Raw genomic sequence first — 27765 nt, forward strand, 5'->3', positions numbered from 1 at the left:
AGGGAGGGAGCCTTGTTGCTCCCTTCTCCAATCTTTGGTCCAAACAAGCTGTTAAAATTTCCCCAGCTGCAGGAGCTTTTAGACCCCAGGGTGCTGAAAAGGGTAACCTATATTCTCAAGACAGTCAGCGACTGCTTCCCCAGCACCTCTGCACCCCAGGGAACAGGATGGCAGGTGGCCTGAGTTGTTACACAGGAGTACTCACCAGGAGCCACAGGGCTCTTGCCATTTTCACCCTACTCGGAGGGCAGGGTTCAACCACCGGCCCCCCCCATCAGAAAAGAGAGGAAACAGGTGCTTCAGCTGTTGTTTATTGACATACAGGTAGGCTCTATAGCAACAGGCCTGGAGGCGGCTGCAGTAGTGAGGGAAATGGAAGGTGGAGGGTGGAGTGTTTGTCTGCAGCAACAGTCGAGTGGAGTGAAGGAATGGAAGTGCACAAGGTGGGAGTGAGGGAGGCTGAGGGGGCTGGAGAACCAAGTAAGGGCCAGGGCCAGAGTCTGCTTAAACTGGAACCTCTGCCCTATTCCCTAAGGCCCCTACTCTTAGCCGACTATCTCCTGATCCCACGCCAGGGCTGGGAGTTCTCTGGGTATCCATTTTCTACAGGAACTGAATCGAGTACACAAAGGAAGAGAAGCAGGAGCTGTTGCCCTCTATGTGAAGCTCTGGGGCCTCCAGTCCTGCCTGCACCCCTCCTTTGTCCCTTGCTCGGATGGGGCCACATGATGGGTGGCCCAGCTCTGAACTACCCCACCCAAGCAGGGTCTTAAAAACAGCCGTGTTTCACAGAGGCATTAATCTTCTTCCCTGGCGTCCCAGCCCACCAGTGCCACACCACAGCCCCAAGTGAGCACTACAAGCATTGCTGGCCTAATGGATGGGTTGGGGAAGGGGGATGGGACAGGGGCTGGAGGAGGGGCTCCGGGGCCCATCACGGCACAGGAACTACACGCATGGTGTTGGTGAAGCCAGAACCAGGGCGCCACCCGGTCAGCACAATGACGACATCTCCCGTCTTGAAGAAGCCTCGGGCCTTGCCTGGAGGAAGAGAAGAGGGGCTGGTGAGTGAAGAATCAAGCGAAGAAGGTATGCACCTGGGGGACTGCCCCACAGTCGGAGGAAGCTAAGCAGGGCTGACGGGCCTTTACTCCCTTACACCACAAGGTGGCGCTAGCCTCACAGCCCAGGCAAAGGGGATGAGGGAAGCCTTGATATATCCGTATGGCTCAGATGGCAGAGTTGGCAGGGATCTTTGGACATCATTCATTTTCTACTCTAGAGGGTGGAGAGCCCAGCCCAAGGTCACAGCTAGCTGCTTCCTCTCATCACATGATATCCTACTCTTATACTGGGACAAAGACCATATGAATACATAACTTGTACATGTGCTGGCCCCAAGTGTAGGAGCTCTGGCTAATTTTATGAAAAACCTCAATGATGAGCAGATGCCAAAGAATGGACAACCCCGATTATCGAGGATCCTTTGCTTTGGATCCTAGACTGGAAGAGAGTGAGGAGAGAACCTGGGGTGCTCAGCCCCACAACTCAAAGGCCCCTCTTCCCTCCTGGGCTCAGCCCAGGACTCCAGGGAATGGGATGAAGGATTCAGAGAACATTCCCAGTGAGGACAGCTAGGGCTCTTGCACCCAAAGGCCAACATGTTCCCCTTTCTATAGGGTCTCAGAGAGACCAGTGCTCAGACACCTTCTCCACCCCTCCACCTCTAGCCCTTGCTCCCAGCCACGCACCAACATTCATGGCCAAGTTCACCCGGAGGTCCACGTCCTCAGCCCAGGCCTCCTGCACTGGGTCCTTACACACCACAGGGAAGATGCCGCGGTACAGGTGGGCCTGGCGAGCTGTCTGGTGATTCCGGGTCACAGCAATGATGGGGGCCCGGGGGCGATATCTGGACACCTGATGTGCAGACCTGAGATGGGGGATGGGCAGACAAGACTGTTAAACAGTGTCCCAGGAAGCTCCTCAGGGCCTTCAGCAACAACTCACCCTCTAATCCAACTCCCTATGCCAGCCTGAGGCTCTCTGGCCATTTCAACATCTGCTGCCAAGACTGGGGCGGCTCATCACCCTGTATCTTCCACAGCACATAATTCTTCTTCATAGCTATGCTACCCATCTGCCCTACCCCGCTCCCAACAGGCCAGGGCCCCAGGGTCATGCCGACCCAGCAAGGTCAGTTCCCCCCACTTACCCCACACGGCCCGTACTTGGCAGCAGCTACAAGCCAAGCAATATGGGAATAGCACCTGACTCTTGACATTTGCAAGAAAACAGGAGCAGAGCCCACCAGTCCCCCTTGGAATCTACAACGCAAGTCTTCCCTATTGCTGTGCCCTCTCCTGACTCCACGTGACCCCCCCGGGTCCCTGAAACAGTCCCAGCAACTGGGCTGTAGAGCCCCACAGTCAAACCTGAGTATCTAAGTGAGGCTTAGAAATACAGGTGGCTACCCAGGAGGCAAGACCAGGGGATGGGAGTGTCAGTGGGGGAGGCTCTGAAGGCCTCTGGAGGGGAGGGGACCCCTGTACAGCCCCAGCGCCAGGTGCTTCCTTCAGCACTGACACTGTACACGTGTGGCTGCAGCTGTGCCTCGGGAGGTGGAGGGGCCTGCAGGGGGAACTGGGGCCTGGAAGGCAAGCCGTGAGGACTACTCAACAGGTGTCAGGGAAACTTGAGCCATGTCACAGCAGAGGGCGCCCTGCGTTAAGGCCTGGCCTCCATACAAGGCTTTCAGAGGGCAGCAAGCGCTAAAGTCAGGACTCGCTGAGAGTGAAATCCCAGAAGCCTGGAGTTAAAAATAGCCAAGGAGCAAAGGCTGGACTTTTTCACAAAGGTCAACCCAAATGGTGGGAGCTTTTCATCCTGAGCCCTCTGCTGAGGGAATCTGCACACATCGTGTGTCCTGGTCCTAAAGGCAGTCCCACCTGCTGCTCCTTGGTGCGTGGGGCTGCCTGTCTGCTCCTCTCCACCCGCCTCCTCCAGGAAACCCTAGCTGCCCTGTGGAGGAGGAGCACACCCCAGACCCAGGGAGGGAAGCACGACAGCCTAGTGATCTGGAAGGGACCCCGAGCCTGAGGCCGAGCAGAGGCCTCAGCCTGGATGCACGGCCCAAGTGCCAGCAACACACCACGGTGACCTTTCCTGGGCAGCACCCACTTGCCTTTGGGACTCAAAGGCCGATGGGACGGGTGCACCAACCAAATAGCAAGTCAGCAAACAGCACTAATTTTCCACACTGAACTTTTTAAAGAGCACATAGCAACTAGAATAAGCAAAACTGGTTATCCTTTACTTTTTGAGAAAAACAGCTTTTAAATATCAACCATTTGTCATCAGTCTGTCTGTCTATGTAATTAAGTCTCTAGTTCATCGTGAGGGTATAAACTTGCTTTGGACCCAAATGGTCTGACACGCCTATGAGTGCTGCCCGGGATCCTGTCCTTCAGGCCCAGGGCAGGGGTTCTGCTCGCTCCCAGAGCCTGGCCACGGGGCCAGGGGAGCTCCGTCCCTGCGGGGTCCCGGGCACAGGCTGAGGGGGTCTTACCTTGGCTTGGTGCCATCTGAGCACTGTTTAGTGCACTGCTCCCAGGACCCCCAAGGAAAGGTGCTGCTGAGCTGGGCGTTCCCAGGGAGCCGCTGCCACCTCCTACCTGCCAGACTTGGTGAGGACGATTATGGCCCCACTGCAGCACTTGAAGGACGCCTCCACGGCACCCACGGCGGCGGCTTCGGTGGGGTCACTGGTAATGGGCGACAGGCGGCGGAGTTCCTCAAATAATTGCAAATGGTAGATGGCAGCCTCTGCCTCACGGGCAATCTAGGGAGGGGCAACATCGGTCCAGAGGGACGAGAGGGGGACAGAGCTTTGTCAGAGCCGTGTCACACGGGAGAGGGAGGGGAAGAGTCGCACAGACAGCTGGTGAGGAGCATGTCCCTGGGTACAGAGGCCAAGAAGAGCCCAATCACTGGAGGTTCTGAGCTAAGCGAGATCAAGACTCGCAGGAACCAGCCCTTCACCAGGCGCCTGTGACGTCGCTGTGCCTGCCGAGCTGAAGGACCCTGCGGTCCTGGCCTGCCCTGACTCCCTGGCTAGCTTCCTGCAGGTGAAAGGAGAGGTCCTGAGTGCGGGCCCCAGGTGCAGGGCTGGGCCCTGGCTGTCTTCTAGAACGGCTGGAAGTTACCTGCCCTCAGGGCCCTACCTGCCAGACTCCGTCAGAACTATCAAAGCTGCCGCTAAACACTTATAAGAAGCCTCCACGCTGCCCATGGCCATGGCTTCCATGAGGTCTGTGGAGCGACTTGAGGCTCGCGCAAGTTCTTCAAACAGCTTGAGGTGGAACATGGCTGCCTCAGCCTCACGAGCTATCTGTAAGGTTTAGGGGGAGGGGAGGCAAGGAAGAGGGGAAGGTACCTTAGGTTAATTGGCTAAGTCTGTCCTTCAGGCAGATGCGAAGAGGCAGGGTGATGAAAGCCCGCTTAGGGATGTGTGGAGGATTTCAAACATCAACTGCTACTGCTTCCCCTCCAACCGAGGGGAAATTGATTCTTCCGTTCTGGAAGGATCTATTGATCTTGGAAGGACTTTTTGATTGGCAGTGGAGGTGGAGGGAGATAATATGGTGGCAGGCTCTAGTGCCTGGGCATGGAAACATGCAGAGGCTGAGCCCCCGGGGCTCCCAGGCCTACACAGCTCCCTGGCAGGACTTGACCACGCTGCCTCATGAACACAGCTCACAGGAAGGAACAGGCCTCCCTCCTCACATGGCTGTCTGGTGGTTACTACCAGGCTTCATGCCTGGCCTCCATGCACACATGGAGTGCTTGCTTGGCTTCAGACACAGGGATGCTACCAGCCTGTCCAATGGCATGCCGTGCAAGCACACTGAGCAGTGCTGGAAAACTGAGGTCAGACAAAGCCAACGTCACGCGGCTTGACCGCGTTCTAAGCAGGCAGGTGGAAAATTGGCGAGCTTTGCGGTCAAGAGGAGTAGCCATGTGAAGAGAAAGGTGCCTGTGAAAACACGCAGGTAAGTTTAACAAGACATTTAATTAAATCAAATGATTAAAACACCCATGAGAAAGCCACTGAGTTATTTACAGACCACCTGGCTCAGATAACACCAAGAATTAGGAAGAAAATTTAAGCTTTAAAGGGTTATAATGCAATTACCAGCATCTTAGAGAATGATGGGTGAGGGAAGAATCAGTAATACCACCTCATTAATTTGACAGGATAAGAAGATGAGTGGCAGAATTTGCTAGGTTAACGGTTTTCTTCCTGCAAGAATGGAATGCATGCAGCCCAAAAGGACAGGAAACATGAACAGGAAGGAGAACCATACCTGGTACTGCCTAGCCCTTAGTTAAGGGACATCAACTGCATCAGTGAGATAAAGGAGAAAGCAGTGGACAGGTAAGAGGGGAAGCTGTTGGCCAGTGTTAACTGGTGACATGGACAGGAGAGGCCTGTACCAACTGGCCCAGACCCCATAACTTATCTCCTGAGCAGTGCCATGCAATCCCAGTCTTGCAGTTCTAAGGTGTCTGTCTGTTCAAAGGAAAGATTGGGGTATGGAAAAACAGACGTGGGTTCAGAGCCCAGAGTCTGGTTCTTAGACTGTGGCCCCAGCACAGGCCCCACATGGATACCTGTCTTGATCTCCTGCTAGACCAAGTACCATGTTGCAGGAGAGAACATTGGCTTCAGAGTCAGCAGATCTGGGTCCAAACTCAAGCTGTATTACCATGTACCCTCATCTATAAAATGGGGTGACATCTATCTCACTGAGGTTATGGAGATTACGTCAATCTACACAAGGACTTAACAGACATTTAATAATAGTAGTGAAATTTAACGCTAAGGCTATAATTAAACATATCCCATCTAATTCATTTCATAAATAAGGCCTTTAGAGGTTAAATTTGGTACAGACATGAAAGTCCCTACAGTCTACGTGGTTTCATGGTTCCATAAATCAGGTCAAGGTCACTCTCGCACCTCGGAGGCAATGGGGCCACACAACTAAGCAAGGCAGTTATAGAGAAGGGATGATGTGTGGAGACCCATAAACACAATGGCAGCCACTCTAGAGGGGAGAGGTTCAAGGTCCACTGTCCCCCAGGAGAGAGGAAGCACTCACCACTGGGGCAGTTGTGAGAATGACCATGAGCCCATAGTGCATGAGCATCTGTGACAGCACTCATGTCACACACAGAGGGTGGCATATCAGCCAGGAAACACAGCTGTGCCAGGGACAGGGATTGGTCTCTACCAATTTCATTACGGGCAAATCCACCCAGGGTGCCAAGGACAGACCAGAAAACATCTGTAGTCAAGGTGTCTTGTTTCATGCCTGAAAAAGTATTTAATATAACCCTCATGTCTTCTCTGGAAGTCATCTAAGCCTAATAATCACATAGAAAATGAAGGAGGAAAGGACGATTATCTAGTCCAGACGTTCTTTTTGGGGGATTGTTTTTAATTTGCGGGAATGCAGGGGAGGGGGTGTCACACAAAGGGCTTGGGGTCCTTTGTTGGCTGGAAAGCGAATAGGAAGGTTAAAGAAACACTGTTTCAGGGTAGGAGGCAAGTTCACTGAGCTATACATTATCAACAGCGACCTAGGGCTGTTGTGAAAGTTCATTTGCAACACTCGTTTTCCCAGGCCTGATGACCCATCCTGTGTTAACTCTTCAGTAAGCTCTAGAGCAGGAGCAGCCAGGCTGCGGGACATGGCAGAGCGGGAGACCCTTGAAAAGCTAGCTCCCACAGGAGAAAGAGGAGTGGCCTCCAGGGCTCCTCCAGATGCTCTCACCCCAGGGCCAGGCGGGATCAGCCAGCCTTCCACCTGTTTCTATTTGTGGGCCTGTCACCCATCACTTAAACCCCACTTTTTAGTCTAGGGCGAGTGCAACAGCTCAGCAAAGCAGGCGCTGCTGCAGGCACCATGCAAGGCCAGCCTGCAGCCAAGTCAGTGCAGGCAACAGCCTCCAGTGCAGGCCCAGAGGCCCCCGTCGGGGAGGCACCTGGCTGGGGACAGGTGGGGAATCAAAATGGAAGCCAGACAGGACAGCTGCGAGCAGGAGCTCTTGGCCTTTCCCAGAACAGGGCAGAGGTACTCAGGTCCTCTAGGCTGTCCAGAGGAAGAGGTACAGATATCCCAGTACTTGAGCCAAGGGAAGGCTTCACAGTCCTGCAGACAGGAGTGAACTGTGCTATGGCTGATGAAGGTGGCCGCCTCCAGAACAGAAGGAACTAGGAGACGGGTGTGGGCAGGAAGGCAGAACAGAAAAAAAACAAGACACCTCCACGCCCCCAGCACACACCTCCTCATTCTGCTTGTAACTTGGGAGGATAATAAAAGATCGTGGGCGCAAAAGCCTAAAAGGTGTCGCTCTGTGCCAGAGTTCACCTCCATCCCAGCCCCAGCCAGGGCGATGCGCGGGCCCCGAGAACTCACCAGGTGTTGCATGCGCACAGCTTCCAGCGGGTAGTCCCCTTTGGCCGTCTCTCCAGACAGCATGATGCAGTCGGCTCCATCCAGGACTGCATTGGCCACGTCACTGCCCTCAGCCCGAGTGGGACGAGGCTTCTTGATCATGCTCTCCAGCATCTGGGAGGGGATGGGGTATTCGTGAGACGTGGCCTGGGCTGTCTTCAGACACAAACTGACCCCCTGGATCGTGTGTATGTGCACAGAGTACAGCTCCGTGTAGGTGCATGGGGGCAGGGGAGGGGTGGTGGGGTGTAGGGGAGAGGATACGTGTGTGTGTGTGTGTGTGTGTCTGTCTGTCTGTCTGTAACATGGGGCAGGGTCCATGCGAAGAGACCGGGTAGCCTCCAAAGCTTTCCTGTGCAAGGATGCAAACTCGGGAAGAGGCACATACCTGGGTGGCACAGATGACAGGCTTCCCAGCTCGGTTGCACCGCCCAATCACCATCTTCTGAGCAAGGAAGACCTTCTCTGCAGGAATCTCAATGCCTAGATCACCACGTGCCACCATGATCCCATCACTGGCTTCCAGGATCTCATCAAACCTGACAGGGAAGTTGGAAAGAGAGAGAGGTTATATGGAACAGGGGCCACAAGTAAGGTGACGCAAAGGAAGTTTTCCTGGATTTCTCTGACTTAGCCGTCCTTGCACCAGGACAACTACCCACAACATCATGATGGATGCATGGAGGTGGTGGGGTGTTTCAGCTACTCCAGTCCCCCAAAGGGGGCCAACAGTTCTGCTTGTTGGGCTTCTTTGGCACCAGTATGGACACATCACTGGGGGAAAGGGGAGGGGACGAGGTCTCCTCCAAAGTCCTATGGACTCATTTCCTCTCCATCTGCATCTTATGAGGCCCCTCTTAAGGGGTCTCTCTACCATCTTCATTCCAGTTGGCACTTCCAGGGCAGAAAGGGAACCCAAGGCGGCTGACTGCTCCTGACACAAAGGTCCGTGGCCTCTCCCAGCCAAGGACACTTGAGGGCTGCTCCTTCAGGGGGCCCCCTCCAACTTGCTGAAAGCATGAGAATATGGCTTTGCCTGGCCTGGAGCCAAGGTCAGCAAGCACCCATGGCTTATCAGGATGGCACAGGGAGGACCCCAAATTTCCTGGTACAAAGGACATCGACACAAAGCTAAGGATGGAAAGGTCACAACAGGATGACTGCTCCCCCCACTCTTCCCAAGCACACACCTAATCCCCACAAGTAGGTGTGGGGTGTCAGCAGCGCTGGGTTCTAGTAGGGAAACAAAGAGGAACAGATGTCACCCAGCTGGCCTTACTCATATGGCCCTACCTGGTAAGCACTAGGGAGGTGGTGGACCTGCGCTGGGACAATGTGCCCCTGGAAGAGGACGGCATGCTTTCCCCTCAGAAGCAGATACCATGCCAGAGCTGGCCCGATCACCAAGCCGGCTGCTTTCTAAGGCAAGACAAGGAGGCCACACACTTCAGTGTCAACACGAGGCCCTGAGGCTTCCACAGGGCTCCCAAGGGAGGGAGTCCCTTCCTGAGAGCCTGATGTCTTCCCCCTTGGTGGTCCCCAATTCCAGCAAACACAGGCAGTGTCAGGAGCACAGCACAATGGCTCCTGAGCCTAGGAGCAGTGACCCTGTCCTCTCCAATGCTGGTCCCTGGGCTCATGGAACAACGTCAAGATGCTGGCACCCCAATCACCTGGGAAGCTTTTTTTTCCTTGAAATACCAATGCCTTCCACTCCCCCTCGTAGGATATTCTGATTCACAGGATATATCGCACTCTTCAGAGCTGGGCTGGGGCTGAAGGGGGCAGGGACAGTCGGGTGCACTTACCTCCGAACTCCCTCGTGATTCTCAATTTTGCTGATTATCTTGATATTCTTTCCTTTCTCTCCCAGGACCTTCCTGACTGCATGGACATCAGACGCCTTGCGGATGAAAGACGCGAACACCATATCCACATCCTGCTCTACCCCAAACTTCAGATCCTGGATGTCCTTTTCTGAGACGGCAGGCAGGTCCACAGCAGCCCCCGGTAGGTTCACACCCTTCTTGCTGCCCAAGGAGCCACCGTTCTCCACCTCCGTCACCAGGAAGTCAGGACCTGTGTGAAATGGAGTAAATACGAGAGGCAGAGCCACAGGGGCAAAAGCGTCCTCACCAGGAAGCAGGCTCTCCCCAGTACAGAGAACTGGGAAATAGCACATGGTGGGTGCTGGAGCCACACCGCCAGGGTTCACATCCCAACTCCACTAACTGTGTAACCGTGGGCAAGTCAATTAACCGCTCTGTGCCTCAGGTAAATAGGGATAATAATATCTACTCCTAAGATGGTTTTAAAATTCAAACAAACTATCATGTAAGATGCTCAGAATAGTGCCTGGCACTTAAATGTTAGCTCTCATTCCCAGGCACACTGGAGTCCTCTATGTATCCTACTGAGGGGCTGCAGGAGGGAAGCAGAAAGCCTACAGTAGTGAGGATAAGTAAAAAAGAAATCTCGGGAATTCTCTGGCAGTCCAGTGGTTAGGACTCCACGCTTTCACGACAGACAGCCCAGGTTCGATCCCTGGTTGGGGAACTAAGATCCCACAAGCTGCACCACAAAGCCAAAAAAAAAAGAAAGAAAAAAAGAAACCTTCTCATCTCCTCCCCAAGAGTTCAATTAAGTTGGAGTGAAATCTGTTTTTGAGGCTAGGAGTTTATTATAAAAGGAATTTCTGAGAATACAGAGACCCAATCTCGCTGCCAGCCAAATAAGCTATCTTCTGCCAGAGAAACTTAAGAGACGGGAGCTGGTTTTAGACAATTAGACCCTAACTCCCGCGTACGTACCTTTCTGCTTCACCTGCAGAGAAATAAGGCCGTCATCCACGTAGATCTTGCTGCCCACATCCACCACCTTGCAGATGTTCTTGTAGTCCAGCCACAGAGTGTTCTCGTCACACTTTTCCATGTAGGCGTTATCCAGGGTGATCTTGAGTGTAGCTCCCTTCTTCAGCTCCACCTCGGCGGTGCCGCTCTACAGACAAGACAGTAAACCACAAGTCCAAAGAAGCCGGGCCCTCCTAGCGGGAGAAGACAAGCCCTTTCCTCTAGGGAACAAGGAGGAAATCTCAGCTGCAAATAACAATAAAGCCTTTTCCTTTGGAAAGAAATAATCAGACTGTCTAACTTAGTATATTTCAAGGAAATAACCCAAGAGAAACCTAGAATGTTTTAGTTATACTATTTAATGATAGGGGAAAAGGGACAAAGAAATTGCTCCCCCAAGTTAGAGAGACTTGGAAGTAGGTTTGGAGTGTAAAAGAGGTTCCTTTCTCGTATTGTTTCTTAGCGAAGTAGATGAAATCAAGACCTCTTACAGTGACGGATAAAACTCTCATTTATAGACCTAAACTCTGAGAAACGTGGCTTCTGGCCGGGACAGACTGCTGAGGATGTCTCTGGGGTCCCCTGCGCCTTCCTCTAGCTTCTCCCCAGGATACTCACGCCCTTGATGAGCCCGGTTCGGATCTCAGGTCCTTTAGTGTCCAGGGCCACAGCCACTGGCCGGTAGAGAATGGGGTCGGAAGCAAAGCTTTCCGTGGCTTCACGCACGTTCTTGATGGTCTCTCTGTGGTACTGGGGGAAAGGAGGGGTGATGATAAGCGTCCTCCCACACACTAAGATCTAGGACCGGCACTGAAGCTGATCACTCAGGAAAGAGCTGTGGGTGTTCTAGACCTCTGCCTCCAGCGTATACCCTTCACGCTGCCCACTCCCCGAGCATCCTCTACCGGCTTATGTCAACCTCCTTGGCCTCTACCCACTTGTACCACAGCCCTTACCCACTCTAAGGGCAAATCTTAGGAACTTCGGAATATTTACGTTTTGGTGGCAAGACATGTCAACATAAAAGAGGCTTGTCTCCTTTCTCCCCCTCTAGGATTCATCAAATACCCTCAGCAAATAAAGCAGACGACTGGGGTAAAAAACCTAGGACTTGTATCTGGATAATACTGATCTGGCCATCAATGTCAGACTGATAGATTTGGTAATGTTGAGCTTTTCCTCTACTGATTACAACTGCAATTCAAACTCAGTTATTTACTTAAGCTAACGGTGGCCCAAGCTAAATAACTCACTGCTAAGGTCATGCAGGCCTGGTTCTGACAACCACTTCCTGCAGTCTGATTAGAAACAGAAAGTGGAACAGTGAGAGGTGGGAATATGCCTTTCTCTGAACTAATTGACCTTTGCCATTTCTCACTTGCAACAAATCCTGGCTTCCATCTCGCCTCTGAAGCCCTTTCTCTTTTTCCATTTGCCATTCCTGTTTGACTAAAAAGGGACTCAGAGCCAAGACGTCAAAAGTTCTTCGTGCTATCAATATGGCATTGCTAGTAACAGAGGCTCCCAACTCAGCACTTTGTGGGCCTCGTCCTTCAATCACCTCTGTCCAGGAGAGCAGCACCTGACAACAGGAGGTGGGAAGGGACGGGTAACTCGTTTCATCCATCAACGCTGTCCTTGTGGAAGGTTCTAAGTGTATGTTGCTTAAAAGGCAGTATTTCGGGCTTCCCTGGTGGCGCAGTGGTTGAGAGTCCACCGGCCGATTCAGGGCACACGGGTTCGTGCCCCGGTCCGGGAAGATCCCACATGCCGCGGAGCGGCTGGGCCCATGAGCCATGGCCGCTAAGCCTGTGCTCCGCAACGGGAGAGGCCACAACAGTGAGAGGCCCGCGTACCGCAAAAAAAAAAAAAAAAAAAAGGCAGCATTTCTGGCCGACATGGCATTATAGAACCACACATTCAGTAAGAACACATCTTGCCCAAGAGAACTGCCCAAAGTGGGGGCTAGAGACACTGTGGCAAAGCTGTCAAAAGATCAGATGCAACAACAACAAAACCAAAAGATCAGATGCAGACGTGTGGATGTGGATGTCCCTCTGTCAGAGTGAGGGAGAAAAAGCAATTCCAATGCTCTGCTTAGAAGAGTATTTAAAATTGTCAAGAGCTGGTAAAGCATGTCCCAGCCACTCATCAAACTAAGACTGTTACATTATATAATTAACATTAGAACAATTTCAGATCAGTTTCCAAAACCCTGATCCCAGAGACCACACAGTTTTATCCTGGTCAAAAAGCTCAAATTAAACCCACAAGAGGGACTTGGGTGTTTTGTTTTGTTTTTTAATCCCAACTCTAATCTGGGAAGACGAGTTAAAGCACAGATAATCTCCAAATGCCTCTTGTAGTTTAAAAAAAACACAAAATTTCTGAGTTAGCCCCGCTCCCGCAGGGGCAGATACCACTCGCCCTTGCCATTTCAGAGCTGTGTGGTATTATTTTACTGGATGGAAGAGGCCATAAAGCCTAGTTAAAGGTCAACTTCTTAAAATCTATTTCTGCTACTCCCCCTGCACACAGGAGACCCTGGCACAGGCCAGCAGTAGGGATCAGTTGTGAGCTGACGTTCAGTGATGTCTTTAGCTCTCTCTTCGGACTAAGCTAACACTTGCAGGAATGCCTAGCGACTCCTGCCGAGGACACCGTGCCTTTGGAGAATTACAGAATGCCATCCATGGATGTCTTAGCCTGCCCAGGGGGCCTGCTGAGCACAGTTCATCTAAACTCGGTCAGGCCCTCATGATATTCGGAGGCCGGATACCTGCCAGGCCATAAACTGTTTATGGAACATGGGTTAGAAAACCTACAATGAAGATTCTCATGTTTCCAGAAAGGAGGGATTCACCTCTTAGACTGCACTTCCTGAGGCTTTATTTTTAGCTGAAACTGAACACCAACTTCCAAATGCCAGAGGGCAACCCCTCACCTCCTGACCTTACAGGGTAGCATTTTCTTTATCCTGGACAGGAAATACAGAGGTCAAGAGGAGGGAAAGTTTGCCTCACCCATTCCTCCTCTGTTAATACCAGGATGAAATCCCATGGCCTGTGGTTGAACCTGAAGGTTAGGCACTGTCCCTCAGGCAGGTCCCACACACCTCAAAATGAGTTTGTTCTGATCTTGGGAACAGAAGCACGAATGGAGCACTTCCCAGTAGCTGCCACCTAGTCCCTGGGTAAGGTCCAACGAGTCAGGCCAGCTCATCAACAGCCCCAGCACTGAGACACTCCTACCAGACTGTTGGGGAAGTATGCTGACTTTATTTTACTTTAATGTACCAAAACCCCCGGGAAGGGACAGGCTGCGAACACAATGCTGATTAGGTAGGTATTATATGCCAGATAGTGTTAGTGCATTAGACCCAGTCTTCACTTGCAATAATGGAAACCCTTCTCCTGGACCTGCCCAGTTTATCTTGGGTCTAAACTAGGCCAGAATAACCTGCAGGGTAACTTACTGGTTCGTCACTGCAGTTATGAGCTGTTACAGAAACCCTGGGGCAGGAGTGTCAAGCTCCATGGGTTAGAGGAGTTTCCAGGAGAACCCTTGCACACTTTCCTTGGTGAGGGCTAATGGAGCACAGGTGTTGGGGAGAACCAGGGCCAATTACAAAGTAGGTCTTCTTTGCTTGAGGAGACCTGGCCACTTGAGATGGCAGGAGATGGGGAAAAGGAAGTAGGGATGGGCTGGTGAAGACAATCTTCCCATTGGCTGTAAAACCCACACTTTCTTGCCCAGTCCACCCTGGCTAAATGAACACGACATCCCCACCCCGTTTCCTACAAGCTGCCCCAGTGGCCAAACTACCCAGCCGAGGCACACCTCATGAGTTCCATGAGAAAAGTTCAAACGAGCCACGTTCATTCCAGACTTAATCATCTCCTTCAGCATCTCCACTGATCGGGAAGCTGGGCCTAGTTTAAGAAAAAAAAAAAAAGTTTTAAAGTCATTAAGTGTTAATTATCCAAAGGAGGAATAACACTTTAAGTTTGCTTCAATTTAAAGAACTCTTGATAATTTTTCCCCCAAATAACTCAAAATTCTTTAAAAAACATACACACGACTATTACTGTGCTAGCCTACTTTCTTGATTTAGAAGGACATCTCCCATTTCCTTCAAATTCTACAGGCTCCATCTAATTAGGAAAGCCTAGGCAAGTCTTGGCCAGCCCTCTATGCTCTCCCTGAAACCCAGACAGATGTCCAACTACAGAATTCTGGTTGTACAGAGCGTGTCAAAAAGATCCTTCCCTAGGTCTCTGAGATGCTCTGCTAAGGAAGATACCCTCTAAATTTTACCTTCAGCAGAATGCAGAATGCATAAGAATTCTTTATTGCAAACTCCTCTGACCAGTTCTCATAAGAATCTCTGTAGCATCTTGCTCAGTACCCAGGTCTGCCACATTTACTTAGTCTTTTCAGGAGAGGAAAGGCCACTGTCCCAGGAAGCCCATGTTTCAGGGGCAGGGGGCACCCCCACTCACCAATGGTGCAGATGATGCCCGTGTTCCGGGCCGTGATGGGCGGCGAGTCAATGTCCAGGCGGCACATGTGCTCCAGGAATGTGTCAGCCATGGCCGCGTGCAGCTGCTGGGTCTGAATGAAGGCAGTCCCGGCATCACTATGGGGCTTCGACATGGCTTCTGAGGTCTTGGGTCCAGGGGAGCTGAAGAGAGAGTAATCAGTTTGAGAAGCCTGAGGCGGCTATAATATACAGCTTGGCACAGGAAGCTGTTTCCTGCTTACACATTAACTCAACAAGCACACTTTGTTCAGAAGCCACAAGAAGCCCCACCACGCTCTGGCTGTGTGGGTGCTCCTCAAGTCAGGCCACGGGCTCACGTTATTGTGAGCAAGTGGAAAAGACCTCAAAGAACAAGTTAAAACCACGTACCCAACAGGTGCACGGCCCAGGCATCCACTGTAAGCACGCCTGCCTTACACTGGGCTAATATCTACCTCAACAACTTCCCTGCTAATCCTATAAAAATAACATCATTTTACATGCACTGCAGGAGCTTCCTCAAAAGGAAGTTGCAACCAATCTTCCAGGGATATAAAAACTCACCCCTAGTTTAGTACCTTGGTGAATCTAGATCTTTATATGAAAAGCTGTCTCAAAGCTACAAACATCTGCTATGGGGAGGCGCACCCACACTGCCTCTTAATCCCCACCCAAACCCAAAGTGACTTTCCTGGTCATAGAGACAACCACTATCCAGGCAGTCCTCCTAGTTCTAACCCACAGGACCACGTAAGTCCATTACTCAATTCATCCTAGGCTGGAGAGTAGGTCCCAGACCATTGACAAGCAATAAAAACCAGTCCCTGGACAGGAAGCAAAGTTCAACCAGAACCCTGAATGCAAAATCTTTCATCCCAGGAATCTGTACCTAAAAATTACATATGGTACTTTTGGTCAGAAGGACTTTAGGACGTGCAAAGCAATTTGCATCAAACCAAGGATAAGCATAATGGTACCAGTCTGGCTCTAAAATTATTACAATTACATTAACAGGAGAGTTGCACTATGAAGAAATTAACGCTTGTCAAACCCTTCCCCCAGCTGATCTTCTAATGCACCACCCAACTCCCCTTCTAAGACTGACAAGTACACCACCCGCAGTGACAAAGACCGTCTGTTCCAGGTAATTAATCAGCCCAGGTCACAATCCTGACCAGGGGCACAACTGCCCCTGACCTTTGCTTTTCTTCATTACTGACTTTACAACTAAACTCACTCAGCCGGTTAGTTAGCTGATTACAGACAGAGACTTGAGAAGCTTCCAAGCAGTGTCTCAAGAACCATCAGGGAAGGATGTGAGCCAGAAGCCTGACATGCCTCATCAGAATGCCATTCCTTTCCTCAAGTTTTCAGACCAAGGGTTATTCCTTCTCAAATCCTTCGCCTAAGTGCTTCAGCCCAGGCTCAGGAACAAGCCCTTCTTTCGCCCTGTCCCACCGCCTCCTAAATCTCAGGGCTCCAAATCAAGGCACCCCATACATGTAACCCTTACTCTGTCTCCTCCTCCATCCCCGACTCTGTGGCCTCTCTGCGTGGCTCGAACAAAGCATGCATCTAAACCCATCTCTGCCACCCTCAAGAAGTCCAGAAAAGCCCAAGAAGCTTTGCGACCAGTTGTGAGTGAATTTCCTGTAAGCTATTGAAAACTGATGGCTACAAGTCCCCAGCTACAGAAACTAAATATTTAAAAACAAGAAAATAAGATACCAGCTAACTATTCCACATGGCATATATACTGTTCCTTTCAGTATGTGTTTCCTAACTCCCTACAACATACCAGGTACCAAAATGAAAACATCCTCTCCTCCGTAACCTATTTGGTTTTGTATCCCTTAGCACCAAGTACTTGGGGGTATTCCAGTTGTTTACTGAATGATGTTTCAGAGTATCTTAATGCCTCTTTGTCAAAATCAAAGTTATACCTATGTCCCTTTCCCCACAAAATCCGAGGAATTTTTGAATTCCTGACAGCACGGCCTGGACAGCCAGGGTCCCTTTACCTGCACTCACGGTTGAAGTAGGGTGTATATAGCTCCAGAGCACCTGGGCTTAGGTGAGTCTGGCTGTTAAGGGAACATTATTGAAGAGATGGTGCCTGGTGGCACACCAAGGCAACTGGAACACACAGGCCTTGCTGTGGCCTCCAGGCAAAGGGAGTCATCCAGTGCGAGGACTGTACTGTGATCTCAATGAGTGGGTTGAAGTGACTAACCCGACTCTTCTTAAAAATCATCAGTTGGGGCTTCCCTGGTGGCGCAGTGGTTGAGAGTCCGCCTGCCGATGCAGGGGACACAGGTTCGTGCCCCGGTCCGGGAAGATCCCACATGCCGTGGAGCGGCTAGGCCTGTGAGCCATGGCCACTGAGCCTGCGCGTCCAGAGCCTGTGCTCCACAACGGGAGAGGCCACAACAGTGAGAGGCCCGCATACCGAAAGAAAAAAAAAAAAATCATCAGTTGGATCTTCTCTAGACCTGAGACATTAGGGTCTCCTTGCAAAGATCCGGCTGGGGCCACTGATTATCGTGTTCTCTGGGCTTGGGCTTCCAGTGACATAATGCTCTTTTTTTGGCTCAGGGTGGCTCCTTGGTCCCACCTGCAAAGACTGCTCGGAGCTGAGAAAGGCTTGCCCTGCAGAACTGTACAAGGATTAAGGTAATAGCTGAGTGCACCTAAAGCTCTTTGGGGTAATGGAGAAATTACCTTAAGAACCAGGTATCCAGGTAGTAGTAGGTAGTAGCTGTTCCTAGAGATTCAGCTATGTTATAAATGAAAACACAGAAGCCACCCAAGAAAATACCAAGAAACTGGTAACAGAAAATTCGCAGGTAAGACAGTTCTTAATGGCTCCTTTGCGATGCTTTATCCCCTCCCCTAACATCCCAAAGATTGCCTTCCTTTAAAGTCTCTTTAAACCTTGGTTTACTAACATTTCACTATTCTATACAAGAACCTGGTCCCTCTCCCTTTTCTTTGTGGGGTGGGGGCAGGAAGGGGCAATAAATTAAACATACATAACAGGACTGGAAGGATATCTAACAAAATATTATCAACATGTTATCTGGGTGGTAGGATTACAGCAAATTGCAAATTTCTTTCTTCTCCTTACTAAAAAATTTACTGATACTAAACACTTTCATAATAAGAAAAATTACAAATGTACCTCTTCTGAACATGATATATTTAAAAGCATCCTGGTAAAAGTGTTGGAATTAAAACAAATGTGAAGCTCCCCGTTCCATTATTCAACTGCTGCTCTAGGCACTTCAGGAATATTCTAAACACAGTAGAGGTGGGATAATGCATCTTAGGCCCTAGATCACAAATGCACTGCAGGATAGTTTCACTGACCTAAGAAGGTCAACCTTGGGAATTCCCTGGTGGTCCAGTGGTTACAACTTGGCACTTTCACTGCTGGGCCTGGGTTCAATCCCTGGTTGGGGAACTAAGATCCTGCAAGCCACACAGCACAGCCAAAAAAAAAACAGCCAACCTTGATCTATTCAGAATCTCAAAGTGCAAAAAAAAAAAAACAAGGTTAATATGGTCCATAGGACTACTCTGTGCCAAAAAACCTGTTAGTCACATGCCCAAATCCAACAAAATTCTTTTCCTGTTTAGTCTGTCCTCAAGCATCAGAGCAAAATCTTTGTGACAAGGATATTCTGGTACAGAAGGGCTGCCTCAAGGACAGGAGATGCTATTAGCAGATACAACTATACTGGGCTCAAACACTAACCCTATTTCACCATCTCAAATTAAATCTGAGGGCTTCCCTGGTGGCGCAGTGGTTGAGAATCTGCCTGCCAATTCAGGGGACAAAGGTTCAAGCCTGGTCTGGGAGGATCCCACGTGCCACGGAGCAACTAGGCCCGTGAGCCACAACTACTGAGCCTGCGCGTCTGGAGCCTGTGCTCCGCAACAAGAGAGGCCGCAGTAGTGAGAGGCCCGCGCACCGCGATGAAGAGTGGCCCCCGCTTGCCGCAACTGGAGAAAGCCCTCGCACAGAAACGAAGATCCAACACAACCATAAATAAATAAATATTAAAAAAAAAAAAATCTGAGGTCTGCAAGCTCTGATCTTTTGCTTACCCAGGTTACTAGGTACAAAAATAACAAGTGAAATTTTGTTTGAGTGCATTTGCACACCAGCAATCCAAAAGAGCTGGCTTGTCAGCAAGTCCATATTCCTACAAGATCTCACCACGTCCTTAAAGCCCTCTACCAAACTAGGGACTTCATGTCTCATGCCCAGGTCACCAACTAGCTTTCTATCCCCTCAGGCTCTGCCCCGGAGCCTCCCTTGCAGGGAGGGTCAGGGCTCTCCTGCCCAATGAGCCTCTTCTCCGGAGCACAAGCTGCCCATCCTACCTAAAACACACTCTGGACTCTCCCCCAAGCCCCTGGACAGCAGCCTCAGCGGTGGTTTCTCAGGGCGGGCCTCTGGGAAGAGCTGCCCTCCCTCCGGCTGGCTGTCTGCACGGTGCCTGCCAGCAGACGCGGCCAGCTCATGCCAGTCTGACTCACTATAGCACCCTCCTCTGCAGGAGGCACAGACATGCAGAGGCAATCTCCAGCCAGATGTGGGAGCCCAGCATAGCCACTGATGGCAGCAAATGCCGTGCCCAGGTATGGGAGCCCTATTCTTGAGCCTGAGCTCCTGCTGTAGGACCTTCCTCAGAGCCATTTCTCCTCTGTGAGAAACGAGACAACATCAGAGGCCTTATTGTGTGTGGGCCGAAAGGACGGAGCAGGCACAGTCACAGCTCAGCCCCAGGGGCCCCTACTCCCACCTTGCCTTTCTCAAGTGGCTCCTGGGCTCTTTAAAGCTATAGTTTTGTTTATGCCAGACACAATTCTTTGGTCACTCTTCAGAAACCTGAGGGTGAAAATCATAGAAGAAAAAATACCCAGCACCACTTAGTGTCAGTACTGTTGGCAGGTTGTCCTGGGAAAGAATCATGCTTCACTCCACCAATTCTAGCTTTCACAAAAGCCCACATCATTCTGCCCTAGTACACCAGCCTGGCCTATGAGCCCGCATCTGCATAAAATCTTTATTTAACCAGCCAGGGCTCCCTGCACCAATTTTTGCTCTGATGCCAATCTCACCATACAGACTAACTCAATAATGATGGCACCTGGTACCTATGACTGTGTTTCTCGCTCTGACATCCATTTGCTACCTACACCTCTTAAGTCTACAAGCCAGCATGAAGGTCTGATTCCCAAATCTTCAGAACACCAACATCCGTTAGAAAGTTTGCATCACAACGTGTTGGACAAGGCATTCAGGCCAGCCTGCTCTCTAGGAGCTCTGTTCCTAGATGATGGAGCAGAAAAATGTAATTCCCAAGACTGGCCCTAATCTGACTATGGTAGCAAGAAGATCAAAATGGGTGCTGGGCCAGCCACAGAACCTAATAAGGTCTGAAGTGAATGGCTGTTCATCCTCATATACAGTTAGAGTAATGACAACAGTGTATCTGCATATGGAGTGGGGTAAGGACAAGCAGTTTTTAGCTAAGAGATGGGAGTTATATTAAGTCCATTCTACCCTCAGAAGGCCCCACAACAGAAAGCAAAGTCTGGTGTCACCAGGTTACACAAAACAAAATGAACCCACCTGTAGGTTCAAGTAAAATTCCCTTCTCTTTTATTCAGGGCTAGAACTAAGTGACAAACATTATAAGCAGGAGCCCAAGGTCCTATTTCAAATCCGAGTGTGCAATAGAGCACAAAAGCTGATATTAAATGAGCCTACCCCGCAAAAGGACCACTCAACTCCAGGGCAGGAAGTCCCGACAGAGAAACCTCTACCATCTCAGATGCCGAGGATTTGATCGCAGACGCTCGGAGAATAGAACTGGTTCAGTCTGAAGGAGGAAGTTTAGATGAACCTTTTGCTGCGTTGTGTTCCTTACTAGGCTTAAAATTATGAGGCAATGCTTCAGGGCATGATATTTACACTCTGGAAGCAGCAAGGAACCTGGGACACAGATTTAGGGCCTTTGCAAGCCAGGTACAACACCAGGATGGGTGATGGCCTCAGCAAAGGGAGGCACTGGCTCAGCATTTAAAGGAAGAGCTGCCCTGTATCACAGCTGCAGGGAGAAGAAGGGGGGAGTGAAAGGAGGAAGGGCAGTGCCAGCTCTCCCAGAGCACTGACCTAGTTAGTATACCTGGTCTTCCTGCAGTAACCATCACAGGTTTGCTATTTTATTTTGTTTTGAACTAAAGAAAGAAATATTAACATCTGTATTTTTACCACCCGGAACTGACCATTAATACTTATCCAGGGAATTCCCTGGCAGTCCAGTGGTTAGCACTCTGCACTTTCACTGCCGAGGGCCTGGGTTCAATCCCTAGTTGGGGAACTAAGACCCCGCAAGCTGTGCAGTGCAGCCAAACAAGCTGTGAAGTGCAGCCAAACAAGCTGTGAAGTGCAGCCAAAAGTTAAAAAAATAAATCCAGATTTTCTTTAGACTTAAAACAAAAATTTATCATTACATACAGGTCATTTTTCCTCCATTCCCAGGTCCCTCCAACCCTTCCACATCCCATCATGAACTTTGATACCCAACCAGTGTCATGAATTTTGTATCCTTCTAGTTCATTTAAGGGTGTCTGTATCTGTACAGAACCCTATGATATTGCTGTCTTCTAAAGTACCCTAAGTAATATACTGTAAGGCATCATCAAACAACTTGCTTTTCCAGCACATTTAAGATCTATCTAGTTGGTACACAGATCTAGTTAATTCATTTGAACTGCTATACCAGTCCAGTGCATAACTAGACCATTTATGTATTCCCTTACTGGCTGGTCATTTCCCCATTAAACCCAATTTTTCCTCATTAATCAATACTTATAACAACTCTCCTAGTACATGTCTCCTTGTGCAGGTGTGAGCTTCTATAACCAGAGATCAATTCCTGGGCCACAGGGTATGTTTATTTTCTATTTTACTAAATAGTGCTGAATTGCTCTCCAAAGTGATTATATCCACTTACAACCAACCAGTAAAGTGATTTCTTGCCTTCCACACATTTGTCAACACTTGATACTGTCAGACTCTTAAAATGTTTGCCCATCTGATGGGTGACATGTGTTAATCTGCTCTCTAATGTAATAACAAAAGAGAGATATCAGGCATCAGGATAGTTTTGTTTACCAAGTCTTCATTTCCCTGCCTCAACTAGATCAAAACTCCAGCACTCCTCCAAAATGTGTACAACTTTGTCTCATATACCATGACTGACTCAGCTGACTAATTATTTTGCACTCATCACCTGAGATAGGACAGATACCAGTTGTCTAAAGTTAAATAAATGTTATCTGTTGGTTGATTAAATGTTTGGAAGGGCTGGGACTCCTTTCAGAGAATGTTTTTTTTTTTTAAACTGCATCAGCTGAGCTGGTCCATACTCTGAAATGCTATAACCAGCAACCTCTGCCCTATCATATCTCGTCTTGGCATCTCCCCCACTAAAGCCCTTATCTGACCTCCAAACACAGCTTGCTGGCGTCAGGAAAGAGAGGCTTACAGTTCCCCAGGAGTTTTGCCTATAGAAAGAACTGGGAGAGGTGAGTCGCAGAGGCCACCAGAAGTACTGCAGGCTGGCTCTCCCTCCTACGTGCAGACCAGCACAAACCAATGAAGGAAAAACGGCTGCAAGGGCGGGGCTGCACCACTTGGTGGCCCTGCCAACCTCCCCTCCTAAGCTGAGCAGTAATAGCAGGAGGCCAAAAGGTAGAGCAGAGGCTGCCTGACCACCCAGGCTGGCTCACCTTCCCAAAACAGCTTCTTTAACAAAGCCCCAAATAATCAGCCTATTCGTTTATCTAGTCTAAGGCTGGCTTGTGGTTAAAGAAGAAAAAAAAGAATGGTCTTCATTTTGTCCTATTCCTATCTGTATCAGAATTGATGCTTAAAGTGACGACTCAAGGTCCTGTAAGACCGTTTACGAAGTAAATCACATATTTCACAAGATCCTCAACAGGGTTGCAAGACAACTCTGCTCCCATGGACAACTCAGTCTTGCGGTGTACCAGTTAACTGGGGTTTGACTGGATAGTTTGAATGACTCAGAAATAAAGATAATGTCAAATGAGTCATTTCCCCCTACCTTCACCTCAGTCTTAGCTCTTATCCAAAATAACACACCCTGGCGTGCCTTCATGAAAGCTGAAGAAAAATAAAAAACCCTGTAGTGCAAGTTTGTAATCAAGAGTTGCATTTTTTTTCTACCTTCCTGCTCTCAACCATTTCCTTATTTCTTCCACTGCCTCAACATTAATAAACAGCTTTAAGAAATAAAATGGCTTTTCCTGTGACCCCACATTAATGTCACAATACTCAAAGCACAGAAGCACCTCCCGTAAGGTGCTAGCTCTGTCTGGAGTAACAGCTACCAAACTTGCCAAATCACTGGGGCTGCAATTCTTAAAGACCCAATAATGCTCTTGGCTAAACTGTGAATTCAACACTAAATTATTTACTTCTAATGCAGTGCTTAAAGCGAGAGCAGCTGCCCTAGACAGAAGACTAATGTCCATATACTTAGGCTCAAGTCCAGTAACTCAGAAATGAGTTCAAGGACATTCTTTAAGTCATCATTATTCATGTCCACTACAACCCGTATTCCCAAAATGGTTGCCATGCCCACTGCACAAGGCTCAGAAATATAGGTGTGCAGGCTGTTATCACCTGGGCATGAGGCTCTGCCATGCTGCACCTAAGCGCAGTACAGAGAGCCTGGGGACCTCCACCAACCATGTGTCACTTAGTTGAGACACTTTTAACTGGGGGAAATGCATGCTTCATTATTTGACTCACTGAAAGGGGAGAGGGGACTTTTTAAGCCGGCAAAGACCACGATGCAGTTTCCCCACTCACCCAATGAAGAGAGTTCTCTTAAAAGCAGATAAATTCAAAGGTTGAGTCGTCTTCCTCAAAGCCTCCCCCACCTACACACACAGACCTGGTGATGGGTTACATATTCTTCCCCTCAGAACAGCCCACTGCATTCCCAACAGCATCCTCAGGCAACCTGAGGGCAAATTATTTGCTAACAATGCTGCAGAGTCCTGACCTAGGCCCTCCTCTCTACCCCAGGGAGTGGCCACACCCTCATTACGGCCAACAAGGAGCTACTGTCCTTTGCCTCTAATCCTAACCTCACACTTAACAAGCCGGCTGAGCAAATCACAGAACCCTACCAAGAGTGGGTGGGAATGGAACAGGTGAAGATTTCAGTCTTGGGGTTCCAAGTTTGTTTCTACTCTTGTAGCCAAACACCAAAGTCTGCAAATTATCCCCCCTCCTGCCTTCCTGTGTCTAGAGGACCAAAGAGCCCCTGTAGCAAGTGGAGAGTTGAAGAGTAACATTATTAGTTACTCTGTAAACACTGTACCAGGACCCTGGAGGGGACTGGTTTCCAGGAGATGTCTGCTATTTAGAGAGCCTGATTCCCAAAGATTAACTATGAGTAGGTGGTTTGGGGATGGCAGACAGAAGAGGAGCCCTTGCACTCAATTACGATTTAAGTAATTGCGCTCAGTGACCAAAAGAATACATTTGGAGGCATCTCACCTGAGATTAGACACTGCACTGAGTATTCAACATATATCCATGTAGGTGTGTATATATCAACCAATCCTTTCAACAATCAAGAGGAAAAATGTTACAAGTTACACATGGGAAACTGAGATCCAGAGGCTGAACTCCCACCGTTACTCATGTCAGTATGTTAATGAGTTAAACCTGACGTAGAAAAAGCCTGTTTCCAACTTCCCAATGCCTCTGTCAATCATGCCCGGACCTCAACTATCAGGCCGATTTGTGCAGAGGAGGATCAGTGTCCTGGGCTTCAAGGACACACAGATAACAAGACAAGGGATGCCTTTCCATTACTGGGTCTTTAAATAACCTTCAGACTGGAAGGTGCTTTCCTGCTTCTTCAAACCCAGCGTGAGGCCTCCTCCCCTCAACCCCCAGCAGGAAGTGCGTACTTTCCTCACAGCACTTACCACTGATAACTTTCATGTTCTTTCCCTAATTAGACGGTGAGTTCCGTGGGCTATAACCATTTTAGCCATTCTGGTGTCCACGCCGCTCCCCAAAACAGCTCTTTACACACGCGTTTTTATTGAGTGAATGCAGGCACGTGGCACCAAGCTCTTGACGTATTTCTACTCTCCCCATAACCTGCTCCCACCCCGACCCATGGCCTCTGCGCTCTACAATCAGCCGCATCTGTTAAGTAACATGAAGCTGAGGCGGGGAGCCAGGTGAGTGGCTCGAACGCAAGGAGGCCTCTGAGCAGCATGCGGAGGCTTGTCGGGCCAGAGATGGTGCTTGGCCGGTAACGGGCCCGAAGGTCAGTGGTCCGCGATCCCGCGGGGCGAGGCTCTGCAGGGCGGGTGCCGGGCCGCTACGTGCAGCCCCGCCTTGGCGGGATGGAGCCCAGTAACCTCCTAGGAGCAAGAGCAGCCCCGCGGCCACCCCATCGTATTCAAGGCGGCACAAAACAGGAACGCGCCACCACAGGGCAGCCACCCTTTCTTCCTCGGCAGCGGGGAAGACCAAGAGTTACGTAACCCTGTAGCTGCGCCCCGGGCCGCCGCTGCATCTCCCCGCCGCACGCGAGCCAGCCCGCCCATCCGCAGACCACTGCACTTCGGGCGGTGACGCCGAGACGCGGGCCCGGGGCTGCAGGAGAGCCCGAGACTGGGGAACTCTGATGGAAAAGGGAACAGGACTGAGATGGGAGACCGAGGGGCGGGAGAGCAGGCGGACGTGACCAGAACAGAGGGGGAGGGGCGAGGACGCGGGTGGCGAGAAGGAGGCTGCAAAGAAGAGGGATGCGGTGGAGCGAACGTGACTAGAGAGGAGGGGGAGGGGCAGGAGCCAGGGCATGAATGGGCGTAGGTACGAGGAGGGGACAGAATCCGAATGGAGGAGGGACGGGGGAGCGGAGCTAAAGAAGGAGTTTCAAGGAGAGGTTACAAAGAAAGCATCAGAATGAGGGGGACACGGACAGGATAAAGACGAGAAGCGAGTATTAAGGGTGAAGGGGAGGAGACGAGCGTGGTGGGGGGGGGAGACTGAGGGAGAAAAGGATCAGATTAGGAGAGAATAAGGGGAGAAAGACGAGGATGGGACCAGACAGAAGAGGGAGATAAAGGGAGGGGAGGATGGGACCAGACTGGGGGTGGGGGAAGGTTAGGGACTGGGACAGAAATGGGGCTGGCTGGCCCATCTGCCTTCGGAAGAAGCAGGAGCTGGGGGCTCTGAAGAGGAGGCCCTAGGCGCGAGCACCCTTTCTCGTCTCTTCAGACCCCAACCGGGTGAATCCAAGATGCCACGGATCCTGCGCCACACTGAGTGCGCAGGCGGGCCAGGATTCTGCACTGGCAGGGGCGACGGAGCCCCGGTGGGGACGGATGGCCCAATCTCTCCCCAAGCTCACCTCCGACGTCGTCCGGTTCGCGATGCCCGGCTACCACTGGGAGGTCCGAAGGCTCGCAGCGCGTCGCTCCAGTGCGGGGATCAGCTATCTCAGCCTCAAGGTTATCCCAGCTAAAGGGCCGCCGCAATCCCTCCGCCGCCCCGCCCCCCACCCAATCCTGGTTCCCAGCTCGCGGGGCCCCGCCCCTCTGCGTCCTCGCCGGGTACAGTCACCTTCAGCAGGAGTGCTGAGGGGGCGGAACGGGCGGGCAGGTTGCCGTTTAGAGGCGGACTACATTCCGTGGCGGAAGGACATGTTACATAAAGGTCGCAGAACTGACGTCCTCAGCGCCCAATGGGGAAGCTTCGAGGCAGCAGGACCCGCCCCCGGAGCTCCGGGGATCTTACCCACCCCACCCCCCCGGTCCCCCGGCGCCCGGGCCACCTGTTGCCGCCAATTTGGAAAGCTGGACCAGGGCTCTTCTCTTGACCGTTGGCCCAGGCCGCCCCAGCTGAGCTGCCCTGGCCTATCCAGATGATGCCTAGATTTATGGGTCCCCAGGCAGCATTCCCCCAGCCCTGCCCTGCGACTCCCCGCCTCCCCCCGCCCGGGTGCCCGCTCACTGCACACCCCGGAGACTGAGCCGAACCCGAGGTTCGCGAGCCTGAGATGGGATCAGAGGTGGGGAAGGATGGAGACTCGTGGGATGGTTGGAGGTTTGGGCCGTCTTCGGAGGGGCTCCGACACTGGACCGGGGGTAGGGAGAACCAGGGAGGGCGGAGTGTGCATGGAGCGGGAGCACGAGGCCCTTTTGTTCTTGGGGCTAGAACAAAGAAGGAAGTTGGGACCATGTGAATACTTACGTAGGGGCTACAGTCCTGCAGAGCGAGTGCCTGAGAGTAGAAAGTGAATAGAAGGTATTAATATTTTTTATATTTCCATCAGGAAATGTCAGAACGTGAAAGCCCATAATCTCTGCCGAAGTAAGCACTTCCGTTTCCAAGCTTGTGTATTTAAATCAATTATCGTTGGAGCTTTTCCTCATTCTTCTCTAAGACATTTTCTGATTTCCCAGTAATTAGCCAATAACAAGTGATGACAGCAGTTATCAACGAAACAGCTGTTAACTCTTGCCATCTTTCAAGAGAGCAAGTTTTGAGAGCAGATACAATGTTGCCTCGTTAAAAATCGTGAATACTATTATCTTAGGTTCTTTCCTTTTCCTGGAAAATGAGACCAAAGGGTGTGACCTGCTCAGGCAGACGCCCTGCCTGCAGCTGAATCACAGGCCCTCATTATGCTTTCCTGTTAGCTCAGATAAGCTGACAAGGAAAAAGTGACCACCTAAATTTGTTTGAGATAAAATATTTTAATTTCTTCTGTAAGTCCTTTCTGGTCCC

At 50.6% G+C, this 27765-nt stretch overlaps 1 protein-coding gene across 2 annotated transcripts; it reads right to left on the minus strand.

Moving 5' to 3' along the window:
- Positions 1-292: 292 nt before the first annotated feature.
- On the minus strand, positions 293-26613 carry PKM (pyruvate kinase M1/2). Of its 2 annotated transcripts, none has more exons than XM_029237232.1 (11): positions 26387-26539; positions 14875-15056; positions 14213-14304; positions 10991-11122; positions 10334-10520; positions 9332-9602; positions 7912-8062; positions 7485-7637; positions 4224-4390; positions 1752-1933; positions 293-1041 (listed from the first exon to the last, which is right to left on the minus strand). In XM_029237232.1, exons 2-11 carry the CDS (start codon positions 15026-15028, stop codon positions 935-937), a joined length of 1596 nt encoding a protein of 531 aa, XP_029093065.1. In that variant the 5' UTR covers positions 15029-15056; positions 26387-26539; the 3' UTR covers positions 293-934. The 2 variants fall into 2 exon arrangements, with proteins under 2 accessions (XP_029093065.1, XP_029093064.1); XM_029237231.1 differs by lacking the exon at positions 4224-4390 and adding an exon at positions 3675-3841 and having other exon boundaries at positions 294-1041; positions 26387-26613.
- Between the last annotated feature and the right edge of the window lie 1152 nt (positions 26614-27765).

The sequence above is a fragment of the Monodon monoceros genome, unplaced genomic scaffold, assembly GCF_005190385.1.
Source record: "Monodon monoceros isolate NGI ecotype Baffin Bay Population unplaced genomic scaffold, NGI_Narwhal_1 Super_Scaffold_21, whole genome shotgun sequence".
In the NCBI taxonomy this organism is placed as follows: Eukaryota; Metazoa; Chordata; class Mammalia; order Artiodactyla; family Monodontidae; genus Monodon; species Monodon monoceros.